This window comes from Pelophylax lessonae (assembly GCF_965119305.1).
Source record: "Pelophylax lessonae genome assembly, chromosome: 6".
NCBI classification, from domain to species: domain Eukaryota; kingdom Metazoa; phylum Chordata; class Amphibia; order Anura; family Ranidae; genus Pelophylax; species Pelophylax lessonae.
Window position 1 is genome coordinate 92,872,242 of NC_138773.1, and position 15,242 is coordinate 92,887,483.

At 44.0% G+C, this 15,242-nt stretch overlaps 1 protein-coding gene across 1 annotated transcript in view; it reads left to right on the forward strand.

Annotated features, from left to right (window-relative positions):
* Positions 1 to 488: 488 nt before the first annotated feature.
* Positions 489 to 15,242, forward strand: part of LOC309558244 (BTB/POZ domain-containing protein KCTD5) — an 87,455-nt gene continuing 72,701 nt past the window's right edge. The window contains exon 1 of the mRNA XM_082261284.1: positions 489 to 718. Within this exon, the coding sequence (XP_082117410.1) occupies positions 545 to 718 (174 nt within the window). The 5' untranslated portion in view covers positions 489 to 544. The remainder of the gene's footprint in view (positions 719 to 15,242) is intronic.

Genomic DNA, 15,242 nt, shown 5'->3' on the forward strand with positions numbered 1-15,242 from the left:
CGTCGCCAGACGTTATCGAGTCACTTTGCCGCAGTACAGCTCTAGTGAGCAGTGCGGAAGTGGTTATGGGGGTAAATCCTTCTGGAGCTGAAGTGGTTAAAAAAAATGTTTTTGTACAATTCTCCTTCAAGGGGGCGTGGCAGGGGGTGTGTCCTATGTTTACAAACATTTTCTAATAGGTGTCCCTCATTCCCTTGTCACAAAGTTGGAAGGGATGTTTTTTACAGCTGTGTGAATGAGGCCTTAATGGGCAGTAAATGAGGAAGCAGACACCGCCTAGATTGTAATATAAATCAGATTTATGTGTATAGCTCTGTAGCTCAGGTGTGAGCTTTCTGTGGAAGAGCCAATCACAGGTTCTCCATCTATAGGAATCACTGTCAGGCGCCTTCCTTTGTTTACTTCCGCTTGGTGCACCACTGAGCAGAGTCCCCCGGAACGGGAACTTCCGGCGAGTACCCAGAAAGACCCCCAGATCGCAGAAGGGGGAGGCTAGTAAAAAGCGGACACTTCCGGGGTTGTCAGCGGCTGGGGAGTGAGGGATATGGCGGAGGAAGGCTGTGAACCGTCTGCGGGGGAGAGAGGTGGGGTGTCCAAGTGGGTCCGGCTGAATGTGGGGGGGACGTGCTTCTTAGCCACCCGACAGACTCTGTGCAGAGACTCCAAATCCTTCCTGTACCGGCTGTGCCAGGCGGACCCGGACCTGGACTCTGACAAGGTAAGGGGGGACAGGGGGTACCGGGCTGTGTGGACATGGGGGGGCTGTGCTTTTATCAAGTGACTGGGAAGAGCTGCTGTCAGAGAGCCCGGGCTATTATTGTCCTAACACGATTTGACATGACATTTCTTTCCCATTTCTTTCTTTTTTTATTTAAAGGTATGCAATAAAAATACAATGCAGGGATCACAAACAGTACAATGTAACTCCCATCATGCCCATTTATTTATTCATGGTTTGTTTGTGGGTTTTTTTTCCCCCCCAGGTTTTGACTGTAACTAGCTTAACCACTTAAGCCCCGGAAGATTTTACCCTCTTCCTGACCAGGGCCTATTTTGCGATTCGGCACTGCGTGACATTTAACGGACAATTGTGCGGTCGTGCGATGCTGTACCTAAACTAATTTGACGTTCTTTTTTTTTTTTTTTCCCACAAACAGAGCTTTCTTTTGGCGGTATTTGATCACCTGTGCGTGTTTTTTTTTTTATCATGCGCTATAAACAAACAAAGAGCGTCAATTTTGCAAAAATAACAATATTTTTCACTTTTTTTTTATGAAATTCCCCCCAAAAAAATGTAAAAATCAAAATTTTTTAACATTTTAGGCCAATTTGTTTTCTGCTACATATGTTTGGTAAAAAAAAAATCGCAAAAAGCGTATTTTGATTGGTTTGCGCAAAAGTTATTGCGTTTACTAACTAAGGGAAAGATTTCTGTATTTTTTTTTTTTTTAACGAGTAATGGTGGCGATCTGCAATTTTTTTTTTTTTTTTTTTTTTGCGGGACTGCGACATTGCGGCAGACAGATCAGACCCTTGACCAACATTTTTGACACTTTTGGGGGTACCAATGACATTACTGCAGTAATCAGTGCTATACATATGCACTGTTACTGTAAAAATGACACTGGCAGGGAAGGGGTTAACTTTATTGGTGATGCAGGGGTTAAGTGTGTCCCTAGGGGCGTGCTTCTAACTGTGAAGGGATGTGGCTACTGGTGTAACAACAGAGATATACGATCCTACATAGCAGGACCGTATGATCTCTGCTCTTACACAGGGGAGAATGACAGGCGGCTTTGTTTACATCAGCCACCTGCCTTTCTCCCTCTGCAACGGACGATTGCGAGTGGCCAAGAGACATCGGGTCCGCCGGGCACACGCGCTGGGGTGGGAGCACGCCTCCGGCGGCGCACGCTCGCCCCCTAGAGCCTCACAGGCGAGCGATGTAGCCCTACATCGTTTTGCCTGTGAGGGGCTGACCGCCGCAGTAAATATACTGACGGCAGTCGGCAAGTGGTTAAAGTAAAGGCCCAATACAGAGGGAGAAAAATCAGTTTTGGGTTTATAAATTGGGATGTCATTTGATTTCATGATGCTGTAATAGTTTATCAGGGTCTGGTGCTGATGTAAGAGTAGGACCGCATGGAGGACAGTGGGCACCGTTCTCTCATCCTAATATAGAAAAGAGAACAGGGGGGGGGGGGGGGGGGGGCTAAGTGGACTTTAAAGGTACCGTCATGGACAAATAGTATACATGAATACAGTAGTTTAGTAAATAACACAGGCTTATTGAACAAAACCACAATAATATAAAATAGTCCATAACATAGCATAGACACTATAGGCAACCATTTACATTTGCGGTCAGTTTAGGGCATTTTCAACATCAGCCCCATATATTGTAGTTGATGTACCAATTATATAAGTATTGCTGGCATTACTGACCTATTGTGTAAATGGTTGCCTATAGTGTCTATGCTATGTTTTGAACTATTTTATATTATTGTGTCTTTTTTCAATAAACCTGTGTTATTTACTAACTGCTGTATTCATGCAAAATAAATAATTTTATTAATACATATAAAACAGCATATGCAATTTAGGGACAGGGATTTAGACGCAGAGGACCACTATTGATAAGGCTTTCCCTATTGATGAGAGCTTCAGCCATGGACCCGTGTTGTCTGTGACTGTACAGCATGCCTTTGATCTCCCTGCCTCAATCCTATATGGGACATTACTGAGTATACTTCTCCTTACCTCTGGCATTTACCACATATAATAAGAAAGGCAGTATTCGGATGTGCACTTCCTAAGGTTATTATAGCCTGCTCCAAAATTAATGAGGATACATACTAAAGCCACGGAGGTACTGGTAGATGGAGAGATACTTGCACTTCTGAGGAATAGATAAAAAGAGCTGTTGCTATTGGAACCGCTATTTGGACCTTGCATCTTGATTTAGGGACCCTACGTCTATCCTGCCACTCCTATCTCTGCACGCAGTTGGAAATATCGGTCTTGTCTGGTCTCTCTGGCCCTGACGAAGCCTTATGCGAAACACGTTGGCTTGCTGGGACCCTTAGACCGAGTGTCATCTGAGACTTGCATCAACATCTGCATTAGGTATCTACATCCCCCTATCTAGGGAACATATTTCTGCACTGCGTTTTTTTTATCTCATCTGTAATTTTTGTACAGGACTTTTCCTTTGTGTCCCTAAATTGCATATGCTGTTTTATATGTAATAATAAAATGATTTATTTTACATTGTTGTATCTTGGTCCTCCTTCTCCCAATTGGCCTTTCAAAGCCCCATCTTTTTCTTTTTTGGTTTTGTATATGTTCATTCGAGGTATGGGCCTACCTACTCGGTCATTTTTTCTATACTGTATTCATGTATTGTGTGTATATTGTATATACTATTTCTCCATGACGGTACCTTTAAAGTCCACTTGGCCCCCCCCTGTTCTCTTTTCTATATTCAAATATTGGGACAGTGGTACCTGTGCTGAATATCTCTATCTTGATCTGAGCTTTTTTAATACTACTCCCATCCTAATACACTGACGTCAAGCCATCAGACAGTTCCAAATCGGTGCTAATGCTATCAGACAAGTCTTTTTGGTTGGATATTCAGGAGATAAACTAGATGACCCAATATATACCAGAATGAAATCTATAAAATAATGATTACACAGAGTTGTCACATACACCCCCCCCCCCTCTATGATATCTTACAATATGGTAGGATTTTACTGTGGCCATTTAAAGATATAGAAGCCACCCAAATATCAACAAATTGGTTACAAATTTGACATTTTCACAATATTTCAAAATGGGTCAGAGACAAAATCTCCCATTGGATCAATACGTTTACAATACAGATTAGGGATCGACCGATTATCGGCAAAGCCGATATTTAGAGGGGCGATATGCACTTTCCCCGATTATATATCGGAATCGGCCCCGGAGGTGACAGATATTGCCGATATTTCGGGAAAGTGCTTGTACCGGAATGATGCCTGCAGCTAGAGGCATCACCCCGGTACCGGCGTCCATAGCCAACGGTCGGCATTCTTGTAATGACAACCGATGTGGCTGGGAAGCTGCTCTGCTGTCATTACAAAGAGCGGGAGGGGATGTTCCCCCACCCCCCCCTCCCGCCGCCTTCCGTAGCTTGCCCGGGTCTCCCGTCCCACCAGGAGACCCAGGCAACCAGCCTGCACGGCCGCCAAAGGCCCAATCAAAGCCGCATTCGGCTCTGATCGGGTCTCCATGCAAAAACCCGGAAGTGATGTCATGACATCACTTCCGGGTACTGGACCCAAATTAAAAACAATAACAGCATTCAAAAGAGCCAAAACCGATATCGGTCGATCACTAATACAGATGTGTCATACACACCTCTCTACGATATCTTACAATATGGTGGGATTTTACTGTGGAAATGTTAAGATATAGACACCCAAATATCAACCCATTGGTAACAAACTGACATTTTCATATTAAACATGAAGAAGGCGCTGTTCAAAACAACTACAAATGTGTAAATATGCTAATTAAAAAACCATGTAACATGTGATGTAACACTTAAAAATAGATGAGTCAGTGTGGTGACTCTTTTTTCAATAAGTAAATAACTTATTAAAAATCATAAAATAGATGCCTCCTCTTAAATATATAAACGAGTAACTCAATAATATCATAGAATAAATGAATAAGAGATAAATTGATAACACTTAAATGAAACAATTAAGTGGAAACGGTACGTGTCAAATTAAAGTGCATATATGAAATAGTCCAATCTTTCAGTGTCCAAGGTCATATCCAATATGGAAGGAAAGTGATGATATTCAGCTTCTCACACCATAGAGATTAGTAGAATCGTTTTCACCTGGTGAGTAACAATAAATGATATATGCTCACCAGATTACTTCAGGCCTCAAGGACCTATAGCATTTAATAGAGACCAATAGCCGATAGTGCTTCACCCAGGGATCTCTCCCACACTCCAAGGATATAGGCAAAAATATGGCGATATATGACACACAAAAAGGTGTGTGTGTGTGTGTATATATATATATATATATATATATATATATATTAGTGTAAGGCTACATGTACACGGGACGTTTGAAAAAGTCCTTTGAACGCTGGAACTTGACAGCTACTGAATGACGTTTAAAAACGCCCGTTGTGTCGCGTTTGCATGCCGCGTTTGGACGCGTTTAGCGGCGTTTGCGCTCAGAGGCATTTTTTGCAAAACACATCAGGAGACCCTCCCAAACACCCACAATGCAACAGAAATATGTTTTTCAGCCATTTTCATTTGAATGAATATATATATATATAATATATAGTGCCTTGCGAAAGTATTCGGCCCCCTTGAACTTTGCGACCTTTTGCCACATTTCAGGCTTCGAACATAAAGCTATAAAACTGTAATTTTTTTGTGAAGAATCAACAAGTGGGACACAATCATGAAGTGGAACGAAATTTATTGGATATTTCAAACTTTGTTAAAAAATAAAAAACGGAAAAATTGGGCGTGCAAAATTATTCAGCCCCTTTACTTTCAGTGCAGCAAACTCTCTCCAGAAGTTTAGTGAGGATCTCTGAATGATCCAATGTTGACCTAAATGACTAATGATGATAAATAGAATCCACCTGTGTGTAATCAAGTCTCCGTATAAATGCACCTGCACTGTGATAGTCTCAGAGGTCCGTTTAAAGCACAGAGAGCATCATGAAGAACAAGGAACACACCAGGCAGGTCCAAGATACTGTTGTGGAGAAGTTTAAAGCTGGATTTGGATACAAAAAGATTTCCCAAGCTTTAAACATCCCAAGGAGCACTGTGCAAGCGATAATATTGAAATGAAAGGAGTATCAGACCGCTGCAAGTCTACGAAGACCTGGCCGTCCCTCTAAACTTTCAGCTCATACAAGGAGAAGACTGATCAGAGATGCAGCCAGGAGGCCCATGATCACTCTGGATGAACTGCAGAGATTTACAGCTGAGGTGGGAGACTCTGTCCATAGGACAACAATCAGTCATATACTGCACAAATCTGGCCTTTATGGAAGAGTGGCAAGAAGAAAGCCATTTCTTAAAGATATCCATAAAAAGTGTTGTTTAAAGTTTGCCACAAGCCACCTGGGAGACACACCAAACATGTGGAAGAAGGTGCTCTGGTCAGATGAAACCAAAATTCGAACTTTTTGGCAACAATGCAAAACGTTATGTTTGGCGTAAAAGCAACACAGCTCATCACCCTGAACACACCATCCCCACTGTCAAACATGGTGGTGGCAGCATCATGGTTTGGGACTGCTTTTCTTCAGCAGGGACAGGGAAGATGGATGGAACCAAATACAGGACCATTCTGGAAGAAAACCTGATGGAGTCTGCAAAAGACCTGAGACTGGGACGGAGATTTGTCTTCAAAAAAGACAATGATCCAAAACATAAAGCAAAATCTACAATGGAATGGTTCACAAATAATATATCCAGGTGTTAGAATGGCCAAGTGAAAGTCCAGACCTGAATCCTATCGAGAATCTGTGGAAAGAACTGAAAACTGCTGTTCACAAACGCTCTCCATCCAACCTCACTGAGCTCGAGCTGTTTCGCAAGGAGGAATGGGCAAAAATTTCAGTCTCTCGATGTGCAAAACTGATAGAGACATACCCCAAGCGACTTACAGCTGTAATCGCAGCAAAAGGAGGCACTACAAAGTATTAACTTAAGGGGGCTGAATAATTTTGCATGCCCAATTTTTTATTTGTTAAAAAAGTTTGAGATATCCAATACATTTTTGTTACACTTCATGATTGTGTCCCACTTGTTGATTCTTCACAAAAAATTACAGTTTTATATCTTTATGTTTGAAGCCTGAAATGTGGCAAAGTTCAAGGGGGCCGAATACTTTCGCAAGGCACTGTATACTAAACGCATTCACTCGCGTTTAGCGCTTGTGTTTTCAGGAGGCCTTTTAATAAATATATATATATAATATGTATATATTAAAAGGCCTCCTTAAAACACAAGCGCTAAACGCGGGTGAATGTTCTGAACTTCCTGAACGCAAATAATTGCTTTCCAAAAAACGACACTGAACTCAACTGCCTGTAAATGACTGTAAACGACCCTGTGTACATGGACAGATAAGATAACATAGAGGAGGGTTCAGGGGCTTCTGAAAAAACGCCCAACTGCTCCTAAACGGCTGTTTTACAAGTTGCAGTGTACATGAGCCCTAATACCGTTTTAATGAACTCAAAACCAGAGTAAAATAATACAAATATGCTTACATTTCAAAGTGCCTGCTCGGCACAGGTAAGAGCTGCCAGAAGGAGGAATAATATTCCTTTCCCGGTTTCCCCGCCTTTATGTGTCACCTAGAGCTGGCAATGCGGTAGTATAAGCCGACAGGAACGGCGTGCGTTCCACCGAAACCTGAAAGCCGGAAACTGGAAGTGACGTCAGCCAGTTTTTTTTTCGCGCATTCCGAATGGCCGGCTTCTGGATTGGCCTGCATACACACGGGCCCAGTGGTTGCCAGTTTTTAATAAACCAGCTGATGTTGCCCAGCATTTGACTCGTGTATACTTTGTTAACTTCTTCTGAGAGATATTAAAGGAACACTCCAACCACTGTGACCACTTCAGTAGTTTTGAAGTGGTCATTGTGGTATGAGTCAGAAACACTGCACATGCTGGGATATTTACAATTATGTGCTGGGGGCTAGTTACACCCCTAGCACATGTGACTTACTGCTGGCTGGTACTGCTGTGGGTTCTCCTTGTGGGTACTGCTGGTGGGAAATGCTGGCGGAGGTCACAGAGCGGCGCTGGAGGAAGCATGCAGAACCAATGCTTCCTGTATCTCTCCTGTCACAGCCTGAGTGCATTTGATATCACTCCGCTTGTGACAGACAAAGCTGGAACTATACAGGAAGCATCAGCTCTGTTCTGTCACAGCTGACAGACACCGTTCTTTCGCCAGACATCCCAAAACTCCTGCGAGGTGCGAGTGCAGCACTTGCGTGTGTCGGGGAGCCGCAGCCCACATAAGGGAGACTCCCGCACTTCGCAGGAGACTTGGGATGTCTGGCGACAAGACACCTGCTGCAGAGTAACCCAGGTGCCAGGCCGCTAATTCTAGTTGCCAATGCATCCTGCGGTTTGTCGAGCCCTGCACTAGAGCTATGGAAGCATCACAGGCAGAGTGGGCTGGTGCTACACCAGAGCAAATCTGTAAAGCTGCATCATGGTCCAGCATGTACCACCTTTTGTTAGGCACTACAGGTTGGACCTGTTATCTGCTAAAGAACAGGGCTTCAGGTGTAAAGTTCTTCAAGCTGTGGTCCTACCCTAGAGTAAGTGCTCTTATATCCTTACTAAGGTGGCTGTCCTGAAAGACGAAGGGGAGGACACTTACCGGTAACGTCTTTTCCAGGAGTCTTTCAGGACGGCACCAGTACCCACCCAAATAATGATTTGTAACTGAAAGGTTCTGAGCTCATCAGGAAGATTAAGGTTGGTATGACATGTTATTGTGTCTCCCTAGCTGGCCAGAGTGAGAGTGAATTTAACACACCTGCTCCCCATTCACACCTGAGACCATGTAACACTGAGTCACATGACACCGGGGAGGGAAAAATGGCTGATTGGGCTCAATTTGGACATTTTCACTTAGGGGTGTACTCACTTTTGTTGACAGCAGTTTAGACAATGATGGCTGTGTGTTGAGTTATTTTGAGGGGAAAGCAAATTTACACTGTTATACAAGCTGTACACTCACTACTTTACATTGTAGCAAAGTGTCATTTCTTCAGGCTGCATTCACATGTCAGCGTATGGATCGCGGGCAGAATCGCTGCGATTCCGCCCGCGATCCGGAAATCATTGCAAATCGCGGCATGCCTGTGCGTTGCCCGTGATTTGCAATAGCACCCCAAACGCTGAGCGATGTTGCCGCGATTTCAGCCTGCCGAATCGCGGTAACATCGCGCTAAAAAAAAATCACGGGACGCAATACGCTCCAAAGAAGCTCTTGTACTTTTTTGGGCGTAATGCGTCCCGCGATTTCTTTTTTGCGCGATGTTACCGCGATTTGGCAGGCGGAAATTGCGGCAACATCGCTCAGCGTTTGGGGTGCTATTGCAAATCACGGGCAACGCACAGGCATCCCGCGATTTGCAATGATTTCCGGATCGCAGGCGGAATCGCGGCGATTCTGCCCGCGATCCATATGCTGACATGTGAATGCAGCCTCAGTGTTGTCACATGAAAAGATGTAAAAATATTTACAATAAAGTGTGAGGGGTGTACTCACTCTTGTGAGATATATAATTTAATAATTTATATATATATATATATATATATATATATATATATATATATAATTAAATGCCCTCATTTAGTTTATCTGATATAGGACACCTCCAAGATGTAGTGGGGCATGAGTAAAATATAAAGGCCCAGTATAAATATAAAGGCCCATATTTCAGTTTTGTGTAATGTATAACATGAGGGAGGAGCCCGCCCCTAATGGCTATTTTGGGAACCGGATACATTATGAAAATGCTTATTGCTTGCACTCCGTCTAATGGCTCTGCTTCAGAAAAACTCCACATGCATCATTTATCTTGATTAATATTGTATTGTGTGTTAAATTGTTGGTAGACTATAACTCCCCAACCCCCAATGGTGCCTGTCCTTTGCATCCCATTGTTCAAAAACAACTTGGGTCACCCATGAGCAGGTAAAGGTATTGCTTATGTAGACGCACAGTGCGTGAAGTTTTGGTTGCATCTAAACTCAGCAGTGTAGTAATCATTAAGCAGCTATGTCTAACTGCAAAAATGTGCACTGCGTTTAGCTGCGCAGAAAAAAATAAGCCACCTCTGCATCCAGGACCACATATATCTGCAGATTTTATGTGCAGACATGCCTAAACTCCTCTAAATGCGTGCACGTAAATGTGTAGCCATTTATTTGACTGAAACAAGAATTGTTCATGTCTAAATGCTTTATGCAATTAAATGCGAGTACTTCAGATGTGTATTTTCTGCAGGACCTTCTGCTCGCAAGGCAGAAAATCTCCATATCCTCATATGCCCGTGTGAATGGACTTTTAAAGTATATGAACCCAGTCCAGGACTGAGTGGGATAGTTTCCTCTCAGCTGAAGTTCACAGAACAGAGGCATGTATTTCTCTTCCCCCTTCGCAACAAAACTGGGCGTCTTGGAAGGATGCATAATTGGTTTTTCAAACAAAAAGCAATTGAAAAGGCTGAGAATAAAACATGTTTCACCCACTGCCAGTAATATGCTGATGGCAAAAATATGGGCCACCTTCTTGCAGTGATTGCAAGTTCCCATAACCCCCCACAGTACACTTAGTCTATCGCTACGGCCTTGGGAGAACCAACTTCTGACACCAAGGTTGTTCTAAATGCGTTTTCACAAGTTTTACGACTTTTATAGTAGCAAGGCACACTACCCCCCCCCCCCCCCCACCTCAGGGAAATTTTTAGACTCTGTGACCCTGCTGTGCCTCACTTCGGAGGAATCAAAGCTTTTAAACTTTCCGCTAACTATCGAAGAGCTTAATACAGATGTAGCACAGACACCGTATATTGAAGCTCCAGGGCTAGATAGCCTTTCCGGCCAACATATACAAGGTGTATGGAAACTTATTACTCCCTGAGTAACGCATTAAACAAGGCTTTTACATCCCACCAGTTACTGGACTCTATGAATGTGGCTAGCATTATAGTACTATTGAAACCTCATATTGTCTGATTTCACTTTTGAACTCAGGCGTTAAAATCCTGGCAAAGGTGCTTGCAAATAGTCTCAGTAAAGTTTTGCAGCATTTAGTCAATTCGGATCAATACAGTTTTATTTCCCCAAGATCAACAGCAATTCATATCTGTAGATTGTATCTTAACCCACAACTCCCGTCAGACAATGATGGAGAAAAAAAACCCATACTCTTTGGAAGCAGGCAAATTGTTCGATGGGGTGAAATGGCCCTACCTTTAGGAAGTATTAAGTCTCTTGGGCCTGGGCAAATGCTTTATCAGCTGGGTTAAACTGCTTTATTCTGCCCCACGGGCAACCATGCAAATCAATGGATCTTACTCTGTCTTTGCCTTGAATAGAGCAATGCGTCAATGGTGAGCCCTTTCCCCCTTCTCCTCTTCGCTCTGGCGATTAGACTGCTTGCTGCAGCCATTCGGCAGTCGGGCTCCGCTTCCGGGTTTCGAAGGGGTGAGCAAGTAGACAAAGTATCCTTATACACGGATGATGTGTTGCTACTCCTAGGGGGCAGTATGGCCTCCTTGTCCATTATTAAAGCATTTGGATCCCTATCGGATTTATTTAAAATATCTACAGCCCCTTTTGACTAGATTTAAAATAAAATGTAAAGTCTGCTCTAAGTTGCCCTGATCTGTGGTGAGCCATACGAACCTCATTAGAATTATCTGGACCCAACAACTGTTGGAAATTTTACATATTTGCTCCGTGTGGATCCCTAATAGTTGGTTTAAAAGCATTGATTCTCTTTTGCATTTTTATGTGGAAGGGTAGAAACCCCAGGATCCGCTTATCTATTTTACAATTACCAAAAGATGGTGGGGGCTTAGCAGTACCTCATATGAAATTATATTTCCTTGCTGCACAATTACACCTAGCAGGGTGGGGAACTCCAAGACCAAATGACCCGAATCAAGCCATTTTAATTCCCCATAAGACGAAATATCATCTCCTGGTTCAGTTGGAGGCTAGTGGGTTTGGCGATCCATCAGAATACCCTTCTCTGATGAATTGGCGTGTGAAACCATGAAACCGATAATGGTCTATCATGGTGTTTCCTCTTATTCTCCTATATGGTTGGGGGAATGGTTCATGGAATTGAGCAAGCTTTCTGGGTTTGACCATTGGTACTATAAGGGGGAAGATTTATACACCAGATATTTGTACAAGGCCAATTTAGATATTTCCAGGATTTGAAAAGAGGAATTTCATATTTCTCATTGCAGATTTTTCCAGTGCCTCCAGTTGCGACACGCTCTATCGATACAAGCCAAAAAAAAACAATATGGGATTGATCTCAACTAGGGCTGAACGATAGTCGATATGATATCGACTATCGTTCTGCGGGCGTGGGCGATATTCATATCGCCGAAGACACGATATTTAGCATTAGGCAAGGGGTGTGGCCGGAAGACGTGCGGGATGGACGCTGCTTGTGAGAGCTCCGATACCGCCGTACAGAATCCTCAGCAATCCTCCTAAATCTCCCCTATTCAGGGAGAAAAAACAGCTTGGGGAGACCCATCGAGGCACCAGAGACGAATACTGCCAGGTATTGCGGAGGAAAGACTCCGTTCTGAGGAGCGCAGAGTTGAGGCCTACACTGGCACAGAAGCCGTGGCCTTGCCTAGATCGGAGCGCGCTCGTGGTTCCTGATAAGGCCTACTTACTCCGCACTCATTCGGGACTTGCCTCCATCCCCCAGGTGCCCCCAAAGCCATACACAGACCTCCTAATCTTCACAAAAAGGACCCCAGTGTACTCATATCCCTCAGCAAGCTGTGCCGACCGCCATCTTGGCTGCACAGGGGGACACAGATCCACAGCAGACTGCAACTCTCTCACCTTGTTCAGCAATCCCCCCCCCCCCCCCCCCTTGCATAGAACTCTTTTAGCAGCCGCTCTACAGCATTAGGCAGGGAGAAGTGGGGACTCAGGGGGATTCTTCTACCTCCTACCACCACTGTGAGTCCCGACTCTGCCTAATCCACACTGTCAGTGTCTTCTGCATTCCACCCAGTTAAATATCGCGATATATATAGTTGAAAAATGAGTATCGCAGTGTACTTTTTTTCCCAATATCGTGCAGCCCTAATCTCAACCCCATTTATTGATTTCTTGGCTTGCAGAGGATAAAAAGGGCCTTATTTAATGCTACAGGATGTTGCTGGTCAAATCTCTTGCTAACTTTCAAATGCCTGGTAGGAAAGGTTGGGAAAAAGACATTGGAGACATAGACAGTGAGACATGGCAGGCGATACTGGAATAGGTTCAGATGGTCTTCCTTTCACTTGTGCGGAGGCTGTTCCAGCTGTTTGTGAATCCATAGATCATATAGAACACCCATACAACTTCATAGATAGTACCGAAGGGAGGATTCTGACTGCCTACTCTGTCACGGAACCTCAGTGGATCTGATGCATCTGATTTGGCGCTGGTCTGGTACTGGCAAATGATTTGATACTATTAACAGGGCATTTCAAGTTAATTTGATAAATGATCCTTTGACGTGTATATTGGGATTCTTAGACAAGGAAGTCTTTACACCTACTGTTGGAGTCCCTTTTTCACAACTGCTATTCCTGGCACATAAATGCATTGCATCTAAATGGCTCCCTCCCACATTGGAGGAGTGGCGTTCGAAAGTCAATTCTATGCTTCTATAAGCACGCCATCTCTATCAACAAAGTGGTACTCCTAGTAGGTTTGAGAAGTTGTGGAACCCATGGCTGCAAACCCCTGGCTTAGCTCCCCTGACTTTGGTATCTTTACTGATTTTCCAATGTTAGAGTCAACCACATTTTTATATCTTCTATCTTAATACTATTATTCCCAAATAAGTATGGCCTTTTGACACATCCCTGATGGTATGCAGGGCGATAGGAGTGGACATAATTGTCAGATGGCAAAAAAAAACCCCAAAACCTTACTCTCCCAATAAAAACACAGGATGATGGCATTAAGAACAGTGTGTCACAGCAGTTTCCTCTGCCCCCCTTTCACATCACCCCCACAGTAGTGTCCTGTGACATTCCGTCCCGCCCCCCCCCCCCTCCCAGGCTCAGTCATTTCCTCTGCCCCTCTTTACATCATTCCCCCTCACAGTAATGTCCTCTGCCTGCACCCACCCCCCCCCCCCCAACTTTATTGTCCAGTGCTCCTCTGCCAACCATAGCCATGTCCTGTCTCTCCCAGCCTGACCCCACCCCGAAAGCAGTATGCCCTAGCTCCCCCACCCAACACACACACACAGACAGCTCTGTGTGGGTAGCACTCTCCTACCTGACAGCGTGTGTACAGCAAATTGGTAGGCAGCACAGTACTGGATGGAAGGGGGGAGCTACCGAAGTTAACTTTTTATTTTAACAATCTAGGGATTGGATGCTAAGACTGCCTCCCGCTCCCCACACTGCGCTGAAGATGAGAAAAGCAGAGCCTGGGGAGAAGCAGGACTGCTTGCAATCTCCCTATCGCCTGCCTGCGGTCAATGGGTAGTTTGTGATCTACGGCTTGCCAACCCCCCACCATAAATGCTCTTTTACAGGCTAAGCAGCATTATGGGTGACCCGATAACAAATGTGTTTTGTCACCAAGAAATGTTCAAACTTTGCTGTTTGCTTTGGGAAAGCCACAGACTTGGCTTTGTCTGTAAACTTCCCTTTTTTTTTTTTTTTTTTTTTTTTTTTTTTTTTTAAATTGGCTGAATGTCTAAGTGCGGGTTGTAAATGACCCTTTGTATAAAAGCCTTTGGTTTAGTAAGCTACTTTGCATGGGATGAACAGAGCAATGGTTTTCTGGGGACTATGACTTTTTCTCATGTTAGCTGTGAAGTAGCAGCTGGTTGACAATTGGCTTCAAGCTGAAGTGAACTAGTGTCTGACTACTCTCTGCTCCTTTTCAATGTTATCTAGTAGGTTTGGATTTTAGGGTCTTTGTAAATAAAAATATAATTTAGCTAAAAAAATTTAGAATTCAGTTTTATAAATCCGCTGCATGTTCAGAGAGTCGGGCAATAGGAATTGCTCACACTTGGTGCCAAACGAAAAAAGACTGAAAGATAAATTAAGAAAAAAAAAAAAAACCTTTTGCAAATAAGTCCTTTTTTTTTTCTCCTTCACTGATGAAGTGGCACTGATAGGCTGCACTAATGGTCACTGATGAGGTGACGCTGATGGGCACGGATAGGCTACGATGAGGTGGCACTGACAGGCAGCACTCTGGTGGTAAGGAAAGGGTGACCAAACAACCCCACAACCTCAACCCCAGCTTTCAAACTGGGTAGGAGATTTCGGAGGTGGCTGGTCAGTGAGCAAGCCGTGCTCATGACAGCACCGTCCACCACAGGAGGGCACCAGTTCGCACAGAGGAGAGTGTATCCCGCTCCTGGAGGCTGCAGACTCAATTAAGGG